The 20,732-nt window shown below is 60.7% G+C and overlaps 1 protein-coding gene across 2 annotated transcripts; it reads left to right on the top strand.

Moving 5' to 3' along the window:
• The first annotated feature begins 509 nt into the window (after positions 1-509).
• Positions 510-20,280, top strand: CSRP1 (cysteine and glycine rich protein 1). 2 transcript variants are annotated; one of them, XM_082615501.1, is made up of 6 exons: positions 510-670; positions 10,728-10,840; positions 15,706-15,787; positions 16,659-16,788; positions 18,697-18,790; positions 19,225-20,280. In XM_082615501.1, exons 2-6 carry the CDS (start codon positions 10,729-10,731, stop codon positions 19,299-19,301), a joined length of 495 nt encoding a protein of 164 aa, XP_082471627.1. In that variant the 5' UTR covers positions 510-670; position 10,728; the 3' UTR covers positions 19,302-20,280. The 2 variants fall into 2 exon arrangements, with proteins under 2 accessions (XP_082471627.1, XP_082471628.1); XM_082615502.1 differs by having other exon boundaries at positions 511-670; positions 15,706-15,874.
• The last annotated feature ends 452 nt before the right edge of the window (positions 20,281-20,732 follow it).

The following is a 20,732-nucleotide window of genomic DNA, read 5'->3' as shown; positions in this document are numbered from 1 at the left end:
GGGGGGGTTACACTCATTGAAGGGCACTGCTGAAGGCTTATTGAGCCTATACAATCTGTTCCCCCCGCCTGCCCGCCACCAAAACAAAAAACACTTCCCTCTGGATTATACCCCCTTCACAGATGCGGAACCTGAGGCCTAGGGGCGGGACCAGCTAGTACACGGAAGGGGCGGGCTCACAGCTTGGCCTGTCTTACCCGGCGCCCCACGTGACACCTGCCACCAGGACACCAAACGCGAGACCACCTCCCTTCCCCCCGCACTTTCTCTTGTGGCACAAGTTTATCAAGAGTCTTATCTCTTGGATCACGTGTGTTTCCACCCTCGTATTAGGCTGCCGGGAACCCGTGAGAAGTTCCAGGCACGTGTGAGCCGCTGCTTCCTCCGCGGCGGGGCGCACCGGGGGTCCCCAGAGCGCAGCCGGGACGCCTCGGGCCTGGGGGCCGCGCTGCGGGACTGCGCCGTGACATCAGCGCCGGTGCGGTGACATCGGCGCCGGTGTGGTGCAGTGTGCAAAGCCCACTGGTTGGCGTGGCCCGGACACGCCCTCCCCGAGCGGAACAAAACGCCGCGCGGGCCGGGCGCGCCCAGCCCCGCTTCCAGAGCGCTGCCGTGCCGCCCGCTCGCCCGCCCGCCGTCCGCCAACCGCCGCGCGCCCAGCCGCCGCCAGGTGAGTGCGCCCCGGCCCCGCCGCGCGCAGGGCGCCCCCGGCCTTCCGGCCCCGCCGCCGCCCGGGAAGCTGCGAGGAGGGTCGCAAGGAAAAGGGGCGGCCGGGGCCGGGGCCGGCGCGGGCCGCGGAAGGGGGGAGAAGTGGGGGCGGTTGGTTCTCTTTCCAGGAGGCGCGGGACTCCTCCCCGCCCCTGGCTCCCCGGGACACAAAGGGCCCCCACGTGCCCCTGACCCGGGACGGCCCGTCTCCCCACCACCTGCAGGTCCCGCGGCGGGACAATCGGCGATTCTGCGCGCGCACTGAACTCATTGTACAGCTGGGGATGAGGGCGGCCGTGCCACCCACCGCCTGCCCCCTGGACAGCGTGCCGCGGGCAGGGTGGGGGAACATCTAGGTTCAGGGCCCGCCTGAGGCAGCTGTGCCCCGAGCCCAGGTGTGAGTTTCACCCTTAGGAAAGGACCAGATGGCAGCCGTCCCCGGTCACCCCCCACCACGTTCACACCCCCCCTCGCCCCTTGTCTTGGCGCTGCGTGGGGACCATCACCCCAGCCTGAAGGAAGCCACAGTGTTTGGTGGCCTCAGTCCCTGAGGGCCGGGGAGCGGGAAGGGGCTGCTACCAGCACACTTGAAGCAAGCTGCAATATGTTACCCAACAAGCCGCCCCAGGCAGGCGTCGTATCTGCTCTCACAGGCCGCAGAATATTCTGCAAACGCCTGTCCCATTTGCTGTGCTCTAATCAAGATCTGGGTCTAGGCGGGAGGGTGCATGGGCTCAGCCCTTCCCTAGAGGCCTGGGCTCTGGCCACCACCCCTGCTCCTGGGTGTGGATGGATGGGCAGCCCCCTGCCAGCTGAGAGGGCTTCACCTGGGGATCCTGTCCCAGTGGCTCTGGGAGGTCCCGCGGGCAAAGTGTGGTCCTGACTGACCCTGAATACTCAGCCGACCATGGACAGGGGACTTCGCTTCTCATGCTCAGCTTCTTTGGGGGGTGGTACAGGGAGGGCATGACACAGGCCCGGAGCCCAGAGGGGCCAACTACTGTCTTGTCCCTGGGCCTCGCCCCAGCCTTTCCCCTGCCCGCGCCCCCCAGAAGCTGAGGTGGCTCTGTCAGCTCAGAGTGCAGCCTGGGGACCCCTCCCGGTGGGATCTGGGGACTGTTGTGCCCCTACTTCTGCTCACTTGCAGCCTCCTGATGTTCAGGGTGGGCTCGGGCTCTTTCCAGAGAGACTGTCCTTGTGGCTGGATCCAGCCCTGTACTGCCCACAGCCTCCCAGGGAATGGCCCAGTCCCGCGGGGAGGAAATCCGGGCGGGAGACAGGCAGGCGAGGAAGGAAGTTTATCCTGCAGAGGGTGTGCTGTGGGCCAGGGAGGGGCAGGGGCAGCACTGCCACTGTGGAGGGTCTGAGGGGGCGAGAGGGACGCAGAGGCGAGACTGAAGAGCGGGCCCACCACCTCTGCTGCGGCGCTGCTAATAAAACGGGAAGCGCAGCAGGGCCACGGCCTTTGCCTCCGGGTGCTCCCAGCACCTGCCTTCCCAGCCCAGGTGTTTTCTTTTCTCAAGGCAAACATTTGCCTGCTTGTGAGCTGGTGAGTCCTCCCTGTCCCGGAGTGTAGTGTTGGCATTTGGTTGGTGAGTGGTAACTTTTTGGTGAATGAAGGGGGTAAGAGTGGGCGGCTCGCGGAGCTGCCCTACTGGACACGTGTGAACCTTGCAAACGGGTGCTCTGGTGCCCGCCGGTGCCCCTGTGAGTGGGCTTGAGGCCCAGGTCGGGGAGGAGAGGGACTTTCTATTTACTCTGGGTCTCCTGGTGGGAAGGCAAACTGGGAAGGCTTTTTTGAGAGGCTGCTGGAATTTAGATATTTCTGTAAGCCGGCTTATTGTGAAAAGTTGGCTTGAAGAGGGCAGAGGAATCCTGCATTAAACATTCTGAGGTGCTGGTGAGAATAGAGGTCACCAGTTGCCACCACTCGGGCGTTCTGGCAAGTAAGAACTGGACAACAAGCGTCAGAGCTGGCCCTTCCCAGAGAGAACAGTAGGCAGATGTCTGTGCTTGTTGGGCCCCAGGGACTGACCTGTATCCTCCACGTGTGTGTTATCTGGGGCAGTCTGTGAGGTGGGGAGGATGCTCCCCATTTTACAGACGAAGAAACTGAGGCTCAGAGGTGATGAGTAACTTGCTGGGGATTGCAGCGACCATTCAGACACAGGCAGACTCCTTGCAGACCCACGCCCAGTCATTCGTGTTACAAAGAGCTTTATGGTGCCTCATAAACTACTTAAGGAAGATGTGGCTTCGCCCAGTGAACATGGATGGAGTCACGTTAGAACGCACAACCTCTAGGTCTTCCCTCTGCCGCATGGATGGAGAGGAGGAGGGGGCCCTTCTGGAAGTCGGGGCCTGAGTCCCAGGTGACATGCTTTCACCAGGTCTGATGCGTGTTTGAATTTTGGTGCCAGGTTTGCAGGAAAGAAAGGAAGCCTGGGAAAGAGCCTGCTTGAGGAAAAGACACACACACACACACACACACAGACACACACACACAGACACACACACTGGAGCTGGGGGGGAGGTGCTGGATACCTGCAGGAGCAGCTTTGCTGCGGTTTCCAGCGGGCAGGAATTTCTGTGGTGGTGATGGGGCCGCACTACGCAGCTACCCAGGAATTTGTCTGACGTCAACACTCAGTGATTCCCATGTATGGTAAGGAGTGTAAACACCGAGGCAGCTAGCATTTCCACCTCTTCCCAGGGGCCGGAGGCACTGTCTGATTCCTGCAGCGACAGTGGATCACAGGCTCAGCCCTCGCCCAACCCACCAACCCCGCAAGCGCACCCTCCTCTGCAGTGCTTCCGGCTGTCTATACAGGAGCCGCGGGGGCAGGGGCTTCCCGAGAAGTCAGCTGCAAACAGCCTGTTTTATAAGCTCTAAGGGCTCATGGGTTTTTTTTTTTTTTTTTTTTTTTTTTTGCGGTACGTGGGCCTCTCACTGTTGTGGCCTCTCCCATTGCGGAGCACAGGCTCCGGACGCGCAGGCTCAGCGGCCATGGCTCACAGGCCCAGCCGCTCTGCGGCACGTGGGATCTTCCCGGACCGGGGCACGAACCCGTGTCCCCTGCATCAGCAGGCGGACTCTCAACCACTGCGCCACCAGGGAAGCCCTGGGCTCCTGGGTTTTGGTTTTGCTTTTTAGAAATTAATCCAGGGAAATCGTTCAGACTTTTCCAGCATGGGTAACCAATTGTCACTAAGGTGGCATCGTTCCAGATAAAAGCAAAGACACTTATCTGTTGGTTAGTCTGTGAGACCTTGTTATGATATAGGACTTCCTGTGACAGTGTGGAAATACTTAAAATGAATTCTAGACCCCATTTCTACCTTGGTTGACGTTTGGACTTCTGAAACCCGGGGGTGGAACGGTCTGTTATATGAGGCGCTGGGGGGCAGGCACCACCCCAGCCCACAGCCCCACAAGGGCCTCCGGGCCTGGACTTGAAAAGAACTCAGAGAGGGAGGGAGAGAGGGAGCCAGGGTGACAGTGGAGTTTCGGGAACCGTGGGCTCTGGAGGGATCGCAGCGCAGCGGTGCCGGCCAGCTTCTCCCAGAGGCTGAGTCACGTGCAGCGTTCCCAAGAAATCCCGTGAAGCTGAGGCCGGGCTTGTACTGCATGTTGGCCCTTCGTCCCCCCAGCAGTGACCATTCCTTTCAAGGCAGGACCATTTGCCAGGCTCTCAGATGGCACCTCTAAGACCTGGGCTCTGAACCCTGAGTGGTGGGTGCCCCCGACCCCTGCCTCTGCTGCCCTCCTGACGTGGGTGTGGGGAGGAAGGGCCTGAGCAGCGAGCTGGAAAGGGTGACAGCTCCCCTGTGTACCTGGCTGGATACCACACAGCCAGGTGATTGCCAGTAGGCGGACACCTGATAGGTCTCCACCAGACTGCGTGGGTGGGGACCTCAACTCTGTGCCCAGAAGTCACCCTTTGGCCCTGGGGGGCAAGAGGTTTTGGAACGGGAGAGGTGAGGGTTTTCCACTGGAGAAATAAAGACATGGCATGGATTGTCAAGTCAAACCACTGATTTGAGGAGAGGAGGCCTTCCTCAGACGCTGGCAGCCAGCGGCTAAGGGTGGAGCATCTCTGAGATGGCTTCTGAAACTTGAAACCTGACCACACTGGACCGTCACCTCAGCCTGACTTCCATAAGATGTGGGGTGAACATGGGAGTCTTGCCCTGTGTCCGCTTCTCCCTCCGCTGCCCTGCGAGCCCCGTCTTGGGTCTCTGCCCTCAAGACAGAGGATCTGAGGAGATAGCTGCACGAGAAGGAGGGTGCGGCGCACCGAGCCGGTCACTCGTCGGGAGAGGTCAGTCCTGGGCTTCTAGCTTCCCACTGGCCCTGGATCCTGACATTCCCGGTAAATAGCTTCCCAGGTATGTCCAGCCATTCAGCAGAAAGTTGAAGGCTGGTTCTCTATCGAGACTGTCGACATGTGAAGTGGGACGAACCAGACCTCTCTGGAGGAACCCACTGCAAACCCAGAGTGGCTGATGTGATCACAGGGACAGCAAAGCTTCTTGGTCACCCAGAGCAGAAGACAAAAGAGTTGATGTTAAGACAAGGCTCTGCTTGCATCTGGGGTGCGGGGGTGATTACACCCCAAGGAAGGGCGGGGCACTCATCCCTAAGTCAGGGATTCCGGGTCCCTGTTTGGCTTGCTACTTCTCAGGCCTTGCTGCTCCCAGATGTGGCCTGACTGGGGAGGAGAGGGGACATCCGGCCCTCGTCTGGGCCCGTCCTGTGGGTGGTGGTCAGGAGTGAGCCCTTACAGCACACCAGGCCCTGGGCCATTGCTTTATCATTTCTTTCCTGATCCTCAGAACAACAGCTTGAGTCAGTGGATGGTCCCATTTAGAGACACAACCACGTCAAAGCTCAGACAGGAAAGTCACTGATCGTTTGGCTGGGAAGGGATGAATCCAGGTCCCTTTTTCCTGACCTCTGAACTGAGCCACCTGAACTCTGACCCAGAGAACATCTCTCCTCCCCGTCGGCTGCAGGGCCTCTGTCCTCAGAACTGAGAAGGCAGCTGAGAAGGAGCCGGGCGGCCCTATAGGAACTCCAGAAGGTCTGAGAAACAGTTTCCTTTTAAGGCAGTTGGGCCTCCTGTCCGCGGAGCCTGGCTGACGAGAAGACGGGGCTGGTGGGAAGGAGGCGGACGGGGCTCCCCGAGCTGAGACTCCCCCCGCCCACCTGTAGATCCCTCGGAGGGGTCCTCACGTGGGCGGGGGGAGGGGAACCTGTCCAAGGCGCCGGGCCCTGTCCCTCCTCTGGGCTCCCGAAGGGGACCCCCACCAAGTGGCCTGGTTGAGGAGTGGCCCAGCCGGGAGGCGCCCCAGGCAGATTTCGCCCCTCCTGCCCTGCCCCTGGTTCCCTGGGCCCTGCTGGCTGTGGGCCCCTGACCCGGGGCCAGGGAGAACAAGGACGGCCTGTTGAATATGTGGGTCTCCACGAGGGAGAAGGGCTTTTGTGTCGGAAACAAAACGGCTGGGAACAGCTCCCCACCACGTGCTCGGGGAAGCCTCCTCCCTAGGGGTGTCCTAGGGGCTGGAGGACGTCCCCTGGGGGTTCAGGGGGTGGAAAGCAAGGGGAGGAAGGAGCCCGGACGTCCTGGACACCCCCCGAGTGCAGCCCCCCTGAATACGATGGCACCAGTACAGTGACTGGGTGGCTGGACCTGGCTGGGTCCCAGTTCTGCTTCCTACAGCCTGGTGACTGCAGGGGGGTGGCCCTGGCCTCCCCAGCCCTGTGTCTTCATCTGTGTCACGGGCGTGTCCCCAGCCTCAGGTCGCCAGGAGAAGTGGATGGTGTTTGCAGACTGCCCGGCGCACAGTAGGTCAGCAGACTCAGGGCAGGCTGTCTGCCGGGTGCTGCGGGCAGGGGCTTGGGGGTCGCGTCTAGTCACCTCGTCAGAAAAGCCGCATGCCTCCGTGTGAACCAGAACCTCTCCCAGGGCTCCCCACCCAGTGGCCGTCCCGGTACCACCCCGCAGGGACTGGAGTCGCCAGGTGGCTCAGGGGTCTGGGCTCTGCCCTGAGCACCTCCCTGGGGTCACTCGGTGCAGCGGTGGCTGCCTGACTAGAACGGGGCTCTGTAGCGAGGGCGGCGTGGGGGACGGTTAGGCAGGCAGTACCGACCTTGCTTCTCCCACCCGACTGTCCTTCCTGGTTTGCAGCGCCCAGCTCTGGCTCAGCAGGGCAGAGGGGCCCGAGGAATGGCGGGGCCTCGGAGGCTGGGGATGGGGCTGGCCCTGGGGCTCCAGGAGCCGAGCGGGGCTGCGTGCAGTGAGAGCGATCCTGTCCTCTGGGGGTGGGGGATGTGCGCACGCCTGATGAGCTGTGGACGGTGCAGAGCCCGGGAGGGGAAGGCTGGCCCGCCCAGACCCACGGGGGTGAGGACGGTGAGCGTCCGCCCTGTCCAGAGGGCTTCCACATGCGTGGCCCCAGGCTGGGCAATTCAATCACCAACCCTGAGGACATGTGAGGGGCGGGCGGTGTAGCAGGAGACAGATCTGGGAAGGTACTCCGGGCAGGCTCTCAGGGTGAGGAGTGAGCGTCCCCTATGGTGCCAAGAAGGTCTGCGGGGGTGGGGGGTGGCTTCCTCCTGGGACGGCTGGTCCCCCCTGGAACCACAACCCTGGAGCCCATTGCTCCCCCTCCTCACTCAGGGGAGGGGGGCTTGCTTCCAGGACGTTCTCTCTGAAGATCAGGATGTTTTATTCTCTGGAGCCCCCAGAACTCCCTTCTGTCTCCTTGGCCTGAAATGCATAGCTGGCCCATCCCCAAGCCCGTAACCTGGGCTGGTCAGCTTAGGTCCAGGCCATGTGCCCTGGCTGAAAATCAGGGTGGTTCCCAAGGAGAAGGGGACTGGAGCGTGATGCCCCCTCCAAGGGGGTCGTGGGCCAGCTGAGTGAAGGTGAGTGGGAAGAGGCCTGGAGAGGCAGGGGTGTCAGGGTTTGGGGTGAGCAGGTAAAGGGGGCACAGAGCAGGTGCAGCCGAGAGAGGAGGAGAACTTCTCCCCATTCTAGGGTTTGGGAGAAGATTCCTCAGTGCTGGAGAGAATGGTTGGGGTTCCAGCAGCAAAAAATGGACAAGTCAGGAAAAAGAACAAGTTAGAGAGAAAAGACAATGAGTTCAGGTGGCTCGTGTTGAAATCGAGGTGCTAATGGACCATCCAGGTGGAGGTGCTCCCGTGGCACCGGGTGTACGAGCCTGGGCTCAGGGCAGAGGTCAAGGTCAGCGATGAATGGAAGTCCTTGGCAGGGGTGGCCTCAGGTGCAGTGGGACCAAAGGAGACTCTGGGGAGAGAGGGACCAGGGTGGGAGCAGAGGAAGCCCAGCCTCCAGGACACGGGAGGACAGAGCAGAGGCCGTGAAGAGTGACTGACCAGTCGCTCCGACAGAGCCTTGCTGGAGGTTCCCACGGTCCCGATAATATTCCAGCCTGCGTCCTCGGAAGCTGGTGTCCCCAACACCCCTTCCCCACGTGGAGCCTGCTCCCATCCCGCACACACCCACTGAGCATTGTGAGGACCTTGGGCTCTGCAGAGATGGAGGGCATGGACCAGCTGTGGCTCTCAGTATTAGGGGAGCCGATTTATTGAACACCTGTATGAACACCTGTGTGCCAGGTGCACACACCTGTACAAACACGTGTGTGCAGGGGACTTGGTAGTGAACCTCGACTGGACCTTCTTCTTGAGCGGAGGCCTGTGTCCGCTATCCGGGGGGGAAGAAATTTTCCTCCACCCTTCTAGCTTCTTCTGACTGGAAAAAAATTAAATTGACACGAGACAGATGAACAGGGGAAAATCAAAGTTCAAGAACATGTCTACATAGGAGAGGCCCAGAAAACCTGAGTAACTCCCCAAAATGGCTGAAACCCTCCCCTTAAATACCATCTTCAGCTAAAGACAAAAGAGGAAGTTGGGGGTAGTGGTTTGGGACCTCAGAGGGGACGAAGGCAACTTACCTGGAGACGGAAAAGCAAATGCTTGGTGAGCGAGTGTTTGCCGAGCCAGCAGACACAACGGGGCAGAGTGGACTCTGGTCTCCAGGCCCTGCCGACCCTCGCAGCACACCCGGCCCGTGTTCTTTGCAGAGATCTCTGGCTATACCCCTGTTTGGGGAACGGGCCCTCTATCGAAATTCTTTTAGGCAGTTGGGGGAAGGTCAGTTTCTTCCTGAGTCTCTTGGGCCTTGATTATTTTCAGCTTGAAATAATCTGCAGGACAGAGAGACGTTTTGGGATGGCAAGTTTTGTCCCTACACTGCGTCAGATGGGAAGCTCCGGGCGGTGGAGACCACGTCCCCTCTGCCCTTGACCCCGACTCTTTAGCTGCCGGAACGTCCCTGGTACCAAGAGGGTGGGCTCTGGATGCCCCATGCCTGCGTTCGGCGTTTCCATGACGCACATCCCGGGGGGTTTGCCTCTCCCCTGCCCACCCTCCATTTCCTAGCACCCTGAGTCCTACTCACCCCATCACCCATCTTGTACCTGCAGTCGCCGGCGCACCCCATAGAGTCCCCCACCCCGGCCCTGTGCACTTCTGTCCAAAGAGCTGGAAGGGTCACCGTCCCCTGGCAGCCAGGCATCTGTTGAGAGTGGTTGAGATGGGCCTTCCCTGATCTCGGGCTCTGCGGGCATCTGTGTCTGTGCCGCTCGGGCTCTGACCTGCAGTGTCGCCTCCCCTGTGCCTTGGATTCTTGCACTAATAATCGTCACCACACACTCAGCACGTGCCAGGCACTGAGCCACGCCTTTGACACGCCGTGTCTCACTGAATCCCCGGAAATGATCTATGAAGAAGCTTTTGCTTTTATCCCCATTTTACAGATATGGAAATCAAGGTTTAGAAAGACCAGCTACCTTGTTCAAGGTACACACAGCCAGTGAGTGGCAGGGCCAGGACTGGACCAAACCCATCTGGCATCAGGACCCCAGCTCAGAACCAATACCTAGAGCGTCTCAGTGTTGTCCCAGGCCGCCTCCTCCGGACTCACCTGGGTGCTTGTTAAAAATTCGCGTTCTTATACCTCATCCTCAGAGGTCATGATTCAGCAGGTCAGAGTTGGCGCTGGAAAATCTGATTTTGCAAAAGCCCCCCACCTCCCCCCATTCTAATGGACTTTTTTTTTTTTTTTTTGCTGTACGCGGGCCTCTCACTGCTGTGGCCTCTCCCGTTGCGGAGCACAGGCTCCGGACGCACAGGCTCAGCGGCATGGTTCACGGGCCCAGCCGCTCCGTGGCATGTGGGATCTTCCCGGACCGGGGCACGAACCCGTGTCCCCTGCATCGGCAGGTGGACTCTCAACCACTGCACCACCAGGGAAGCCCAAGAATGGTTTTTTTGTGTGTGAGCTATATCTTATATACAAAAGAGCGTATAAAACCTGCATGTGTAGTTCAAAGAATAATTACAAATAATTTTGTAATTGTACAAAATTACAAAGAATAATTACAAATAATTACATGTGTGGTGATAAACACACATGGCTGGTGCCTTAGCAGCCCCCTGGGTGGCCCCCTTTGAGGTCACAAATCTAAGACAGTAGTTTGTGATACTCATTCCATTGCTTTTCTTCATAACTCTCCCACCCATGGGTCCCTCCCTTGACGATAGAATTTTGCCTACTTGCGGGCCTGACACAGATAATTTGTGTTTTATGAGTTCTAGCGTATCTGCTTCTTTTGCTCCAAATTCATCTTGGTGAGATTCATCCATGTGGACGCATGTAGCAGATGGTTCGTTTTTACTGCTGTGTTATGGCCTGTATCTTGTGCTTGCGTGTATCCTTTAGAATGCCGGGCACGGGGCTGAAAACACGGTGGTTGCTCAGCGATGACCTGTGGGCTCTGGGGTGGGAAGCCCTCAGGTTGCCGTTCAAGGAGGGCTGTGCCCCCCCAGCTCCCCCCTCGGCCTCTGTCCCTGGTTTTTCTGTTGTGGGCCATCTGTGTCTCCATCTCCCCGGGGAATTAATTCCAGTTTCTGCGTGCACTTTCAGAATGCCGAACTGGGGAGGAGGTAAGAAGTGTGGGGTGTGCCAGAAGACGGTGTACTTCGCTGAAGAGGTTCAGTGCGAAGGCAGCAGCTTCCACAAATCCTGCTTCCTGTGCAGTGAGTACGCACCCCTCCCAGGCCCTGCTGTTGCCATGGGGACCGGATGGGCCAGTCAACACCCCGGGAACTGGCCCCCCGGGAACTGGGAGGTAAACAGCTTGACATTTGGCTGGCACGCAGCTGGGCGGGGAAGTACTTCAGGGCCTTTTTGTTCCTCAGAAGCTGTTTTCTAAGGGAAGGGCGTGAGCTGGCCCGAGCTGGAGGGGTGGCGGAGGCTCAGGGGCTGAGTGCCGAGCAGCGAAGACTCCTCGGCCGGGAAAACTTCCCGCTTACTCTCCCTTCTTTCTCTCCCTGCCACGATCCTGGTGTTTAAGAGGAAGACACTTTTAGCCCAGAGTTTCATCAGTCTTTGGATCCAGATTACCCCTTGTTCAATGGCAACAGAAATCACAGATGCAGAGGACAAACCAGTGGGGATGGGGAGGGCAAGAGAGGGGAAGGGGATTAAGAGGTCCAAACTACGATGTGTCAAATAAATAAGCCACAAGGATATAGTACACAGCACAGGGAATAGAGCCAGTATTTTATCACAGCCTGGATGAACAGGAAGCCAGGCAGTGGCCGCCATCCATCCGGGAGCTGTCGGGTGGTCCAGGGGATGCAGGGCATGCAGAGGCCGCGGTGCTGCACTGGCCACGGCCTGGGAAGTGGCGGATGGAGGGAGCCTCCCCCTTTTCCTGAGTGACGGGGTTCCTTGCGACAGCCGAGGTTCTGGGTTAGAAGAAGAGGTGACCTGCGTTTTCCTGGAGCCCAGACAGAGGGGGAGGCAGGGAACTGTGGGGTTAACCTCTAGGTTTCAGAACCAGTTGGTCAGGGTTTGGATGTGAATTCTGTTTTTGTTCTCTGCGTGGTGATGGGCAGGTTACTGGGTCTCAGCGTTACAGGATAACAACACCTACGTCACGGCGGCAGGGGGATGGGGGGTGAGGATTAACAGGGGAGGGGCTCGGAAAACACACAGCAGTTGGATCAGTTGTGAGTGTTCAGTAAATGATAGCAGCTCCCTGACACACACACACACACACGCGCTCATACACACACACATGCTCACATACATGTACACACACCACACACATACATACATGCTCACATACATACACCATACACACCACCACACAGACACACACACACACACACACACACGCGTGGCCCTGGGGGATCCCCAGCAAGATGGTGTGGCTTGAGGACCTCGCAACAGCGGCTGACATCTCAGCCTGTCTGGGAGGTCTGGGAATCGGGCCCGTGCCCCCGGCTTCACACGAGCAGAGTCGGGAGAGCTTGGCTGCGTTGCTTCCAGGAGCTCGTGGTCCAGAGCAGGGTCCAGACAGGCCAAGGGCCACCTGCTCCCTGGATGAGCATCAGATCCCACCTGCTGTGGGTGGAGCAGCCAGAAGCCCCGCCCCATGCAGCCACTGAGACTGACCAAGGGCTGCGGGTGGCCAACAAGCTTGGGTGGGGCCTTTGGCGTCCAGCCCGGAGGAGGCCACCAACAGCAGTGTCATGTAATCAGCAGTTCTCTGCACTCAGGACTTTCCGAGCTGTTTAGTTTTTTCAGAGGGAATAAGAGGGTTTGGCTCTGGCCAGGGAGAGGGTCCAGACTGCTGGCCCCAAGGACCCCTCTCTGCCCTCAAATGTTGCTTTAATCACGGGCTGAAATGGGCCAGCTGGGCAGGGAGGCCTGCAGGCCTGCCTGTGGAGGAGTGGCCGCTGGCCGGGAGGTCCAGGGAAGCCAGGAATGCGGGGCGCGGGGGGCGGGGTACAGGAAGGAAGTGCAGGCCCGGGGCAGGGGTGGGGTGGGGAGGACCAGAAACAGTTGTGGGAGGTCAGGCTGGGGAGCAGGGCGGGGGGGGCTGCCGTAGGACTACTAACAGCTATAGGTCAGCCTCCTGTGTCTCTGCGGTCTCCGGCTGCCGTGGAGTTCCTGGGCACTGGAGCTAGAGGATGTCCCCAGTCTGAGCATCTTCACAACCTGCTGATTCTCGGGGCCTAGAACAGCACCGGGCGCGCAGGTGTGCTTACGAGTGGAAGGAGGGTCACTTCTCTTTCAGTGACGTGGGCCTAAGTGTCCAGCTGGAATCAAGAATGCAGGATCACCCTCAGAATCAGGGGACCTTCACTCCAGAGGCAGAGAAAGGCCAGCAGGGTGTGGGCCTGGGCGGCATCAGGGACCTCAGCCCCTTGCTGGCCAGGCCTGGGTGAGTCCCAGAGAGAAGGTCCTCTGACCGTCCTGGTGCTTGCCTCTGGTTCCTACTCAGGTTGGCATCCACGATCCCTTTCCTGGTGCCTGGGCTACGCAGGACGCTGCCCTAGACGGTCGGAGAGAGCAGCCTCCTCCCTGGGCTCGGCGCGCAGGGTACAGCCTGGTGGTCTGAGGAGGGGCCGCCAGTCCCCATCCGCAGGCATGCCTGCTCTGCAGGGACCTGCCCCGAGGCTGCTGCTTCTCCGAGCTGTGACGGCTCCCACCTGGGGCAGGTCAGCCCTGTGGGAAAGCAGAGCAGGTCTGGCCTCTCCCCGAGGTGGCAGCTGCTGGAACTGGGCTGCTCCCCAGAACCCGGAGCACCGGGGTGCTCTCAGAACCCCGCACGCCCCCAGCACCAGCCTCCCTCACCCGCAGGCTGTGGTCCCACGCCCGGCCCACCCGAATGGGCTTCTGGGCTGGCAGGGAAGAATCAGGCCCGGAGGTCAGGCTGGGCTCCAGCCGGGCCCTGCTGCTGGCTGGTTCTATGAGCTGGAACTTTTCTGTGGGCCTTGGTTTTCCTTCCAGAAACAGAGAATTACTCTCTGTCTTGGGGTGGGGTGAGGGGGCCCTGGTCTCTCACCTGGGGCTGCCTCTACCCTGTGGCATCCGGAGTACATTTTCCCAGCAAATGCACACAACCAACCCGTAATTAAGTTTTTCTGTTTGTTTGGTTTTTGCTTAACATGGTTTGGTAGAAATTGATTTAGGCCTTCCTTCAAAATTCCCCTTAGTGGAGTTTCTGGAGGAGTCTACAGGTGCCCAGACTGGACCGCGGTGGAGGGCAGAGGCCAGGGCCTCTGGGAGAACAAGGCAGAGCGGAAGTGGCAGCGAGGTCGGGGTGTCCCCCTGTAGAAGCTGGGGCTCAGGCAGGGGGCCGTCTGGAGGGCTCAGTTGTAGACCCTGGAGTCTCCTCTGGGCTGAGCCCCTGGGTCTCCTGCTGGCAAGGTCGCTCCGAGGAGACCTCCGCTCCTCTCCGTTCTGTCTCACTTTCTGCCTCCCCTCTGGTCTTGGAATTTCCAGGTCCGCTTGGGTCTTACGGGAAGCAATTCCAGGCCAACTTCCCACCCAAGAAGGAATGTTGGAGCCCCACCCCCTGCTGTTCCAGGGAGCCAAGCCCTAGGGAGGCGGTGGGAAGATCCATATTTGGGTCGCCTGAGTGCCTTAAGGACGTGGGGATCTCAGGGGCAGGACCAGAGGGTCCTTATTTAGTCTGAAATCTCCAACCTGAGCCCTGGGGGCAGAGAGCCGGCCTTTAAAGGCAAGGGGATGGCTGGGAATTCCCTGGCAGTCCAGTGGTTAGGACTTGGCACTTTTACTGCCAAGGGCTCAGGTTCAGTGCCTGGTCAGGGAACTAAGATCCCGTAAACCACACAGCGGGGGGAAAAAAAAATCTGAAGGCAAGGGGATGGCAAGCTGGCCAGAGCTGAGCGGAGCACCTCTTTGCAGGGAGGAGAGGCCGGCTCCTCCAGGGGTTCCCCGGAATCCATCTTCAGAAGCACGTGTTTGAGGACGTGGTCCAGGTGGACACACTGAATCCCAAATCTGAGGACCTTCGTGGGACCCAATTAGAATCATAGGACAAGACCTAAAGAAGCAGTGGAAGTCGGGTCTCTTGAGAGAAGGACTTGGGGTTGGAAGCCGATGATATTTGGAGGCCTGACCCCCCTCCTTGTGTTCCCATGGCACTAACTCTGTATCACACTATAGGAGCAGCGGACGTTTATGATGGCCTACTGTGCACAGGGTACTGTGCTAAGTACTCCCTGGGTGAGGGCTCATTTAATTCTCACAGCCACCTTTTGGGGGGAGGCTGTCACCCGCATCTACCAGTGGACACGTGGGCTGGGAAGGGGCGGGGAGAGAGATTGGGCTCTGGGCAGCTGACTCTACATGACCCTGGGCTCTGAACTGTCTTACTCTGGGTCGCCGGGCACAGCCCTGCTCTGAGATCCACAGGAAGATACAGGCGGCCCGAAGGCTTTCCAGTTTATCCCATTCCAGCCTCTTAACCTTGGAGTCAGGAAATTCCTCCCAGCATCTGACCTCAGTCCCTCCCGTGGCAAAGTGGTTCTGAGAGGAGCAGTTGCAGATCTCGCCATCATCGTGTTGAGCACAACCTGTCTCTCATTTCAGAGCCCGCCATGCTGGGCGCTTAGTAAATATTGCCCGTGCCCTCTGGGAGCATCACTCCCCCTGCACCCCTGCCCCCAGGCCTGTGGGGTGTCCCTTCTGGATCCCGTCGCTGGAGGCAGGAAAGCCCTGCCCTTCGTCCTGCCTTTCTTCTTTAACTCTTCGGTCGGGACACGTGACCTCTCTGTCAAGGGCAGAGTGAAGGTCCAGCAGGCTTCCTGGGGCTTTGGGGGTCAGTCTAGGCTCTTGGCTTCGGAACCCGGGGACTTCTGAGGGCACAGAGGACCAAGGACGGCCCATGCGGTTCCTGGTGGGGGGCGGCTCGGCCAGCATCCTTAGACCCCCTCCTCTCTCCTCCCAGCTCCCTGGCCATCTTGACCCCTGTCACCAGGCTCCTGAAAGATCGGGATATTATGTGTGCGGGGTCCCAGAGAGCTTCGGCTCTCGGGGTGCTTGCAGCGACCCGACTCCCCGTACCCGCTTCCCTCTGCAGTGGTCTGCAAGAAGAACCTGGACAGCACCACCGTGGCCGTGCACGGCGAGGAGATCTACTGCAAGTCCTGCTACGGCAAGAAGTACGGGCCCAAGGGCTACGGCTACGGGCAGGGCGCGGGCACGCTGAGCATGGACAAGGGGGAGGCGCTCGGCATCAAGCACGAGGAGTGAGTACGCCCCGCCCAGGCGTGGAAGCACCTACTGTGTGTCAGGCCAGCCAGAGGAGTGGGGGTCCAGCAGGGAACGAAACAGGCCAGGCTCTTCCCCGTACTTCCATGGGCGTCAGAGCTGGGAGGGGCCCTAAGAATTCCTGAGTCCCGTCTCCTCTTTCCACAGATGAGAAAACCCAGCCGGTCTCGGTAACTTGCTGGGGGCCCCTACAGCCAGGGAGTGTGCGAGCCGGACCAGCTTGCACCCCTGCTCACGGGGGCGTCAGTTCCCTTCCCCGGAATCACGGGGTGTCACTAGGTCCCCAGCACCCACTGACCACTGACCGGCTGTGAGTGGAGGTGCTGGCGGTCAGCCTGCCAGCTCCTTGGCCCTGGGGTGGGGGGGGATGGACGGAAGTGACGGATGAGTTCCCACATTTCGGCCAAGGTCACTGCCCCAGTGGGGGTGATCGGTCAACAGATTTCTCCTGGAAAGACTCTCATAATCGGCCGGCCGAAGGAGGGGGGGACCGAGGAGGGCAAGTCCTAGCAAACGAGGTGTTCTGTGACTCCAGTGTTTTAACTGGGGGGCTGAGCGAAGTCTGACATGCCGGTGAGGGTGACATTGTGCCGGCCCTCGGTGTGTCCATCTGTAAAGTGGGAGGTGAGCCTACGGGCCCTGGCAGCCGCGGCCTTGTAACAGGCTGGGCCAGGTGGAGGCGGGGTGGTGCCCACACGGTGCCAGACCCCCGCCCGTACTGCTGCCTGTATGTCACGTCACTGCACGTCCTTCCCCACGCAGGGGCCCCAGCCACAGGCCCGTCACCAACCCCAATGCGGCCAAGTTCGCCCAGAAGATCGGCGGCTCTGAGCGCTGCCCGCGGTGCAGCCAGGCCGTCTACGCCGCCGAGAAGGTGATTGGTGCCGGGAAGGTAAGGCGGCTGCTGGGCCAACGGGGGCGCGGGGACGCGGGCCGGCCAGGCCCCTCCTGCAGCGTGGCTTCCGGAGCTCTGCGAGTACGACCCTAGCTCTGCTCAGCCAGCCCGAGCCCCGGGCTGCAACTCCCTCCCTTCATTTCAAAGCCCCACCGTGAAGGGGGAACCTTTGTCCCCGCTTGCTTGTCCCCTGTGCCTTCCGGTCTCCGGGGGGCTGAACCCCTCCCGATCGAGTGTGACAGCCTCACCCCTGGTGGAACGGATTTTTAAGCGCCTACGGGCACTTCCTAGGGAGCTGCCAATCTATGGGTGTCTCTAGAATCAGGGGCCGCAGACCTCTCAGGGTGCGTGGACACAAGCCCTGAAAAGAATATGCACACTTTTGTGGGATCCTGTCTCTCCCTGGGAAGACGATCCATAGCATTCGTCAGATTTTCAAAAAGATTTATGATCCAGAAATGTTAAGAACCACTTGAAAATCCACATACATCCTGTTTCAGAGGATGTGGACTCAGAAACCCACCCATGTCCCCGCAGGGCAGAGCTTCCCAAGGTTCAGGCCTGTCACAGCCTCCTGGGAGGCAATCTTTTCTAACTGCCTCGCCTGCCCCTCCCCCTCAGTATTCCGATAGTAGCCGCCCAGGTCACCAAAGCACAGTGGGGTCCCCTCCCTCAGAGAGGCTGTGGGCAGGGGTCAGGATTTGCAGCCTGGGACCAGCAGTCGGGGACCACTGCTTCAGAAACCCGGAGGGGGTTTCTGGACCTTCACACGAGGCTTGGCCAGGCTCACACGGTCAGCTGTGCAGCCACGGGGCCTGGAGCCTGTCTGCAGCTTCTCTGGACCTGCGTCTTGGCCTCCGAGGCTTTTCAACCTTGAGGAGGGGCCGGGGGCGGGGGTGGATGGGGAACTCACACGTAGGACAAGTCTAGACCAGCACTGGTGCCTGCTGGGGGGCTGGGGGCGCCGGGGTCTGGAGGCAGGAGGCAACATGTGCAGGTCTGGCTGTCAGGAAGCCAGAGGGCATGCAGTGGCTGTCAGGAAACCGGAGGGCACGCAGTTTCCTTTCTCATCTCCACCCCAGGCACGGGCAGCCGTTCGAGGGAGTCTCTTTGTCCTTAAAAGGCCTTGTTTTGTCCGGCCTGCTGCTGCCGGCCTCTGGCTTTCCCGGTTCTGCAGAGCTGTCATCCCGCTTGGCTGCGCTGCCGGAGCTGGCGGCTGATCTGGGTTTGGCAGGCTCCCGCCAGGGGTGCAGACCCAGGCCACCTTCCCCAGGGAGGCTGTCAGCTGTGCTGCCTCTGAGCTCCTCGTAGAAGCACTAGGGGCTTCTGTGGCCCCCAGGGAACGAGGCTCCTTGGCCTTTCCCTGCGGGTTCAGCGCAGCTCGTGGACCCTTTCTGCTTCCAGTGGTGCTGGGCGCCTCCTCTGTGCCAGGCCCCGGCCCAGCTGCGCCACCCCTCCTGCCATGGTGATGGCCTTTGGGCAAACCAGGCACCTGTTCTAGGATCCAGAGGCCTGGCGGATCATGAAAGCCTGCCCTGTGGCCAGGCTGCGTCTGTCTGGTCCTCACATCCGGCTGCAAGGGCGGCAGCGGTCTCCCCGTGAGGTGTGAGGAGGCCGTGCACCTGGAGGTGATGCCAGGGCAGGTCCGGAGCCCTCGCCCGCTCCAGTGGTCCCGGGCAGGATGGTCCGGATGAGGCTGGGCCGGCCCTGACGGTGGGAGCTGGGGAGCGGCTGCCTTGGCGGTGGTCCCACCCCTTGCCTGCTGCCGCTGCCCACCCAGCGCTTTCTCCAGGAGGTGGGGTTAGGGTCCCTCCAGCAGCGGGGCTGGTCAGCCTTCTCGAGTGCCTTCATCACATCTAGGGGAACGGCTCGGGGGCAGCACTAACTGCTTCCTTCCCTCCCCAGTCCTGGCATAAGTCCTGCTTCCGGTGCGCTAAGTGCGGCAAAGGCCTCGAGTCCACCACCCTGGCCGACAAGGATGGCGAGATTTACTGCAAAGGTGGGTAGACCCTCCCCCACGTCTTCCCTTCCTGGAGGTCTGAGGGGCAGAGGGCTGAAGGCCTTGCTAGACCCCTTCCGGGCCTCGGAGTCCGTTGCAGAGCGTCTAGTGAGACCCTTTCCCATTAGCGCTGAGGGGGAGCCCCGGGGAGGAAGTGACTTGGCCAGAGTCACGGGCAGATCAGGGCAGGCTGGGGCAGAGCCTGGGCTCCAGGCTCCTGGCCCAGAGCTCTGGCAGCAGATGACGCTTCTCCCGGGATTTCAGACGCAGGGGAATGGCCACACCGTGGAGCTGTTGGAGTTGACGTGGAGGGGGCAGCGCTGGTGGGCTTCGCTGCTCCAGGGGCCCGGCCAGGCGTTGCGGTTGCGGGAGCTACGGTGGGAGGGCCGGGAGGTGTGGCTGGGGGCGTCCTCACCCCTCTGTTCTCTCTGTAGGATGCTATGCTAAAAACTTCGGGCCCAAGGGCTTCGGCTTTGGGCAGGGAGCTGGGGCTCTGGTCCACTCTGAGTGAGCCTGCCCGTCGCGTGCCCACGCCTGTGCCTCTCATCACCACCCCCTCCTGGCAGCCTCACGACCTCCACGATCCGTCCTCCCTTCAGCCCTGCACGCGTCACTAAGGACTTGAACTGGGCTGTCTGGCTCCCTTTGCTTCAGGCGTCTGCCGGAGGCCTCACCCCTCCAAGGCGCTGCCTCCGCCTGGGACCTGCTGCCCATCACTAGCAGGAGGCCTTGGGGCTCTGGGTCTCCCCCTGGGCCTGCCCCACCCCACACACCCCTGTCCTCAGCCTCTGAGCTGCATGTCCGTCATCAGTGGAGCCCAGCAGGCAGGGAGCAGGACCGGGTGGGGTGGGAAAGGCTGTGCTTCTTGTCGGGGAGAGGGCTCCCTGGGGTCCCTCAGAGCCGGCCTGGGGAGTCCCAGCTCAGGAGTTCCTGGGGGACACACAGGCAGGCGCACACCACAGGGGCCACCTGCCCTGCTCGGCCTGGTGGCTTTGAGACTGGAGGCAGGTGTCCCCCCCCACTCGGGCAGAGAGCAAGCCAGGTCTAAGGGCCCCAGAGTCAGGATGTGGTATGGCCTCCCCAGGCTCGAGCTCCCTGTGGGAAGGGGACCCTAATGAAACACTCCAACATCGCTGCACTGTCAGAGGCCCAGACCTGAGGGTGCATAACTCTGCCCCCAGCCCTGGGTCCTGAGGCCAGGGCTCTGTCCTTAGCACGCCTGCCTGACCCTCAGATGTGGAGGGAGGTACACGCAGCCTGTCTTCACCTGGACACCCTTCCCCTGCCCCCAGCCTTCTCCAGCGACCCCTCTCTGGCCACGCCACCCACCCCTTCCAGGCCCCCAGGTCCAGAGCAGCAGGAGGGTGGGGAGGGGCCAGGCCCCGCTGCCCCCCAGGGATGGAATGGGGCTGCCCTCTGGGCCGTGGGCTGCAGCGCGGGCTGTACTCAAGCTGATTCCACACCCAGTCAATAAAGCTGTCAGAACAGAACTCTGGTGCCCTGTCCTGTTTTGGACCCCCGTGGGGCTGGGAGGGGACTTGATGGGAGCAACCAGAAGTTAGCAGGAGGTCGGGTGGAAGGAAAGTGGCCGCTTCCTGCTGTGCTGGGGCTGCTTCCTCCCTAGCGTCCTTGGAACTGAACCCGCCGTCCCGGAGTGACCCGGCCAACCCAATCCTGCTGCCACATCTGGGGGTGGGAACTGTGTGGGCTTGGAATTTGAGGGGCCCAACAAGGCCCCCAAACTGTGCTGAGAACTTTTCCCAGCTTGGAAAGTCGCAGAGTGAGAGGGAATCTCAGCCAGAGGAACGTGCATGTCAAATCCAGAACGCTCACTTCTGCCCAGGAGGAAGGCAGTGGAGTGAGGGCTGGGAGTCCGAGATCAGGTCCAAGATCGCTGTGGTTGGGCAGGGCCTGCTGCCTGGCTCACAGGTGGCCATCGTCT

This window comes from Mesoplodon mirus (assembly GCF_964341445.2).
Source record: "Mesoplodon mirus genome assembly, chromosome: 3".
Taxonomy (NCBI): domain Eukaryota; kingdom Metazoa; phylum Chordata; class Mammalia; order Artiodactyla; family Ziphiidae; genus Mesoplodon; species Mesoplodon mirus.
This window is presented reverse-complemented; position numbering and strand designations above follow the sequence as displayed.

Coding starts and splice junctions, on each gene's coding strand:
- CSRP1 (XM_082615502.1), top strand. CDS start 10,729: ATGCCGAACTGGGGAGGAGGTAAGAAGTGTGGGGTGTGCCAGAAGACG. Junction 15,875..16,658: donor CTCGGCATCAAGCACGAGGA/GTGAGTACGCCC, acceptor TTCCCCACGCAG/GGGCCCCAGCCACAGGCCCG. Junction 18,791..19,224: donor TGGCGAGATTTACTGCAAAG/GTGGGTAGACCC, acceptor TTCTCTCTGTAG/GATGCTATGCTAAAAACTTC.